General features: G+C 40.0%; 1 protein-coding gene across 1 annotated transcript in view; it reads left to right on the forward strand.

Annotated features, from left to right (window-relative positions):
* The window catches only part of LOC107752478 (leucine-rich repeat serine/threonine-protein kinase 2-like), a 49,744-nt gene that overhangs the window by 32,598 nt on the left and 13,533 nt on the right, over positions 1-3,613 (forward strand). The window contains exons 34-38 of the mRNA XM_016568461.1: positions 1,323-1,469; positions 1,710-1,822; positions 1,937-2,127; positions 2,242-2,402; positions 2,500-2,670. Coding sequence (XP_016423947.1) covers positions 1,323-1,469; positions 1,710-1,822; positions 1,937-2,127; positions 2,242-2,402; positions 2,500-2,670 — 783 coding nt within the window. The remainder of the gene's footprint in view (positions 1-1,322; positions 1,470-1,709; positions 1,823-1,936; positions 2,128-2,241; positions 2,403-2,499; positions 2,671-3,613) is intronic.

Raw genomic sequence — 3,613 nt, forward strand, 5'->3', positions numbered from 1 at the left:
TAGGGCTGCACGATAAATCGCATGCGATATTTAACGCGCATCTTGTCAGAAAGCTGGTTCTGTAATCAGCGGTAAATCTCCATCACGTGCGTGCTTTCACATTGAGCAGCATTAACTACACAGAGCCGTTGTTCACTGACGAGCTGCGCAAAACCACGTTCATATTCGCGCTATTTTTTGCGCAGCTCGTCAGTGAACAACCGCATGCGATTTATCGTGCAGCCCTAGTGGTGATGATGATGTTGTGATGTTATGGTGATTAGTGATGCATTATATTCATTGATAGTAATGATTATGATGGTGGTGATTGTGATAGTGTTGGTGATGTTGTGATGTGATATGATGTGATGATTTTGATGATTATTATGATAGTGATAGTGATGCATTTGATTCAGTGATAGTAATGATGATTGTAGTGGTGGTGATTGTGATGCTGTTGTGATGTGATGGTGGAAGTGATGCATTCGATTCATTGATAGTAATGACGATTATGATGGTGGTGATTTGATTGCGATAGTGTTGGTGATGTTGTGAGGTGATATGATGTGATGATTTTGATGATTATTATGATAGTGATAGTGATGCATTTGATTCAATGATAGTAATGACGGTTGTGGTGGTGATGATTGTGATAGTGTCAGTGATGATGATGATGAAGTTGTGATGTGATGGTTGTAGTGATGGTGATAGTGATTCGTTTGATTCAGTGATATTAATGGTAATTTTGGTGGTGGTGATTATGATAGTGTTGGTGATGTTGTGATGTGATGCTGTTGTGACGAGATAGTGATGCATTCAATTCAGTGATAGTAATGATGATTGTGGTGGTGATGATGATTGTAATAGTGTCGGTGATGATGACTGTGGTGATTGACAGATGATTGTTATGGTGGCAATGCGATGTTATGGTGGTGGTGATGCTGATGTGATTTTAATGATAATGTATTGTTGAAGATGACGTGGTGGTTATGATGTTCTTTTGATGGCATTGTGTTGATAACGTTACCTGTCCTCTGTGTAGGTCGTGTGTTGTTTGGGCAGGTGGTGGATCACATTGACTCTCTGCTGGAGGAATGGTTTCCAGGCCTCCTCACCACTGACATCCGTGGCACTGGAGAGACACTGCTTAAGAAATGGGCTCTGTACAGCTTCAGTGATGGACAAAACTGCCAGAAAATTCTGCTGGAAGATCTACTCTCCAGCATCAATGCAGGTCTGTATCCATTCTGCTCACATTCAGAATCACAACTCCTTTAATGATAACCTTATGTATAAAAATGGTGCAAAACCTGTGCTGCACTGACTGGTTGCTTGTCTGTAAGATGGTTTGCTGGTGAACCCAGAGGACCCCAGCTGTACTCTGCCCATCTCTCAGATCTCTCCAGACCTGGTATTGAGTGACCAGCCATCCAGCACCATACTGGATCCAGAGCAGCTGGAGATGGAGCTCTCTATGGAGTATAGGTTGGGTTAGTACATGAATACATTTTTACATCTCTAATTCAGAGACCAAAAAAGAAATGCCTGTATTGCATGTAATCGGCTACCCTACCTTTAATCATGATTATTTTGCTCAAAAAATTTCTAAATTTGTCATGTTAACTTTTTATCGTCAGAATTTGACTAATAGATGGACTTACCGTGTTACTTACTGTGACTGTCAACAAAGTAATGCAAGTAAAAAAACTAACAGTATTTTTTTCCTGAAGGAGATGGAGGCTTCGGCTCTGTATATAAAGCCGTGTACAAGAATGAAGAAGTCGCTGTGAAGATTTTCAATAAACATGCATCTACACTTTATGTTCATCGGCTGGTACGGCAGGTGAGTTATGCTATAGAAAAAGAACCCCAGCAAGTCTTTCACTTGGTTAGGACATGAGCAAGATTACCATTAGTACATTGTTCATGTATTTGCTTTAAAATTATGTGTCTCCAGGAACTGGCGGTACTTGGCAGACTGTGTCACTCCAGTCTGGTGGGGCTTTTGGCTGCCAGTTGTAACCCAAACATTCTTGTGATGGAACTCGCCCCATATGGCTCTCTGGACTCGCTTTTTGAGCGTGAAAATAGCAGTCTCAGACGCAAGCTACAGCACAGGATAGCACTACATGTGGCGGATGGTCTTAGGTGGGTAGACCAGCTACACAATACACAAAAACTTTAAAGTCAAACATTCTGGGTTCAATTCAAGTTTAAGCTTCAGGACAGCATCTTTGACATGTTTTTCATGTATTCAAACAGATATTTGCACTCATCGATGATTATCTACCGAGATCTGAAGCCACACAACGTTCTGTTGTTTAACCTGAAGACGGATGCTGAGGTCATTGCTAAAATCACAGACTATGGCATAGCGCAGTACTGCTGCAGTATGGGCGTCCGCAGCTCAGAAGGAACACCGGGTACCTCTAGCATTCCCATAATCCTCTATGGAACAGTTATTAAACAAACAGAGGATGTTTGTTTATAGGTTATAATTATCGAATCTTCCACGCACAGGTTTTAGAGCACCGGAGGTCGCCCGAGGTAATGTCATCTATAACGTCCAGGCAGATGTATATTCATTTGGTCTGCTGCTGTATGACCTAATGACCTACGGCGAGCGGATATCTGATGGAATGAAGTTTCCCAGTGAGTTTGATGAGGTGGCTGTGCAGGGAAAACTACCAGGTAACATGCTGACTTCCTTTGTTTATTTTGATGTTTATACATACAATACCATACATACATACATACATACAGTTCAAACTTATTATATATATATATATATATATATATATACAGTGTTGGGAGTAACGCATTACAAAAGTAACGATATTACAGTAGTATATTACTTTTTGCTGTAACGCAGTAATATAACGCATTACTAATAAAATTTGAGTAATATTATTACTCGTTACAATCTCAGTAACGCACGTTACAACAACATATTTTAACAAAAAATTAAGTGGTGAATTTACCAACACCGCAAAACAGCACCAGACAATAAATTCCGCGGGTAAAATACGTTGTCTATTTCCTGTTGCTGTAATTCGATGGTTGAGATGACTGAGACGGATTCTACATTTGTGAGATGGGCATACTGCGGGGTCGGAGAAGAGAAAGAATGCGGCGGATGAGCGCAGACAAGCAACAGAAATTAAGTTTAACTAAAAATAACAATTTGTTTTTATTAAATCATAGTCTACATATAAAAGGAATTAATACGCAAAATATATTTGACTCAAATAATTAACAGATTAACAAAACGAAAGAAAAAAGAGAATAATGTAAAATATGCTGCTGAGTTTGGTTCATTTTTGTGGCGCTGCGCTCTGCAAAAGTTCACGGAAAGGAAACCGAGATGACAAGCGCATCCTAAAATAAAAGTAAACACATTGCAGTTTCGAAGGATCTGTATGACCAAAAATTACGGATTATTTTATGTTTCCGCTGTTCAATTGCACCGGCGCCTCACGCACACACATACAGCATTGCAAACGTCGCAGCCGTTCATTATCAGAATAAAATACAGTCAACCAAATATAGATATACTGGTAATTAAAATCGTCCGTACAATCCGTGTCGTTCAGCCTGAGCTCGGGCCAAGCACATATTTGTTCATGTGAAGAGT

This window comes from Sinocyclocheilus rhinocerous, unplaced genomic scaffold (assembly GCF_001515625.1).
Source record: "Sinocyclocheilus rhinocerous isolate Xijiao unplaced genomic scaffold, SAMN03320098_v1.1 scaffold921, whole genome shotgun sequence".
NCBI lineage: Eukaryota > Metazoa > Chordata > Actinopteri > Cypriniformes > Cyprinidae > Sinocyclocheilus > Sinocyclocheilus rhinocerous.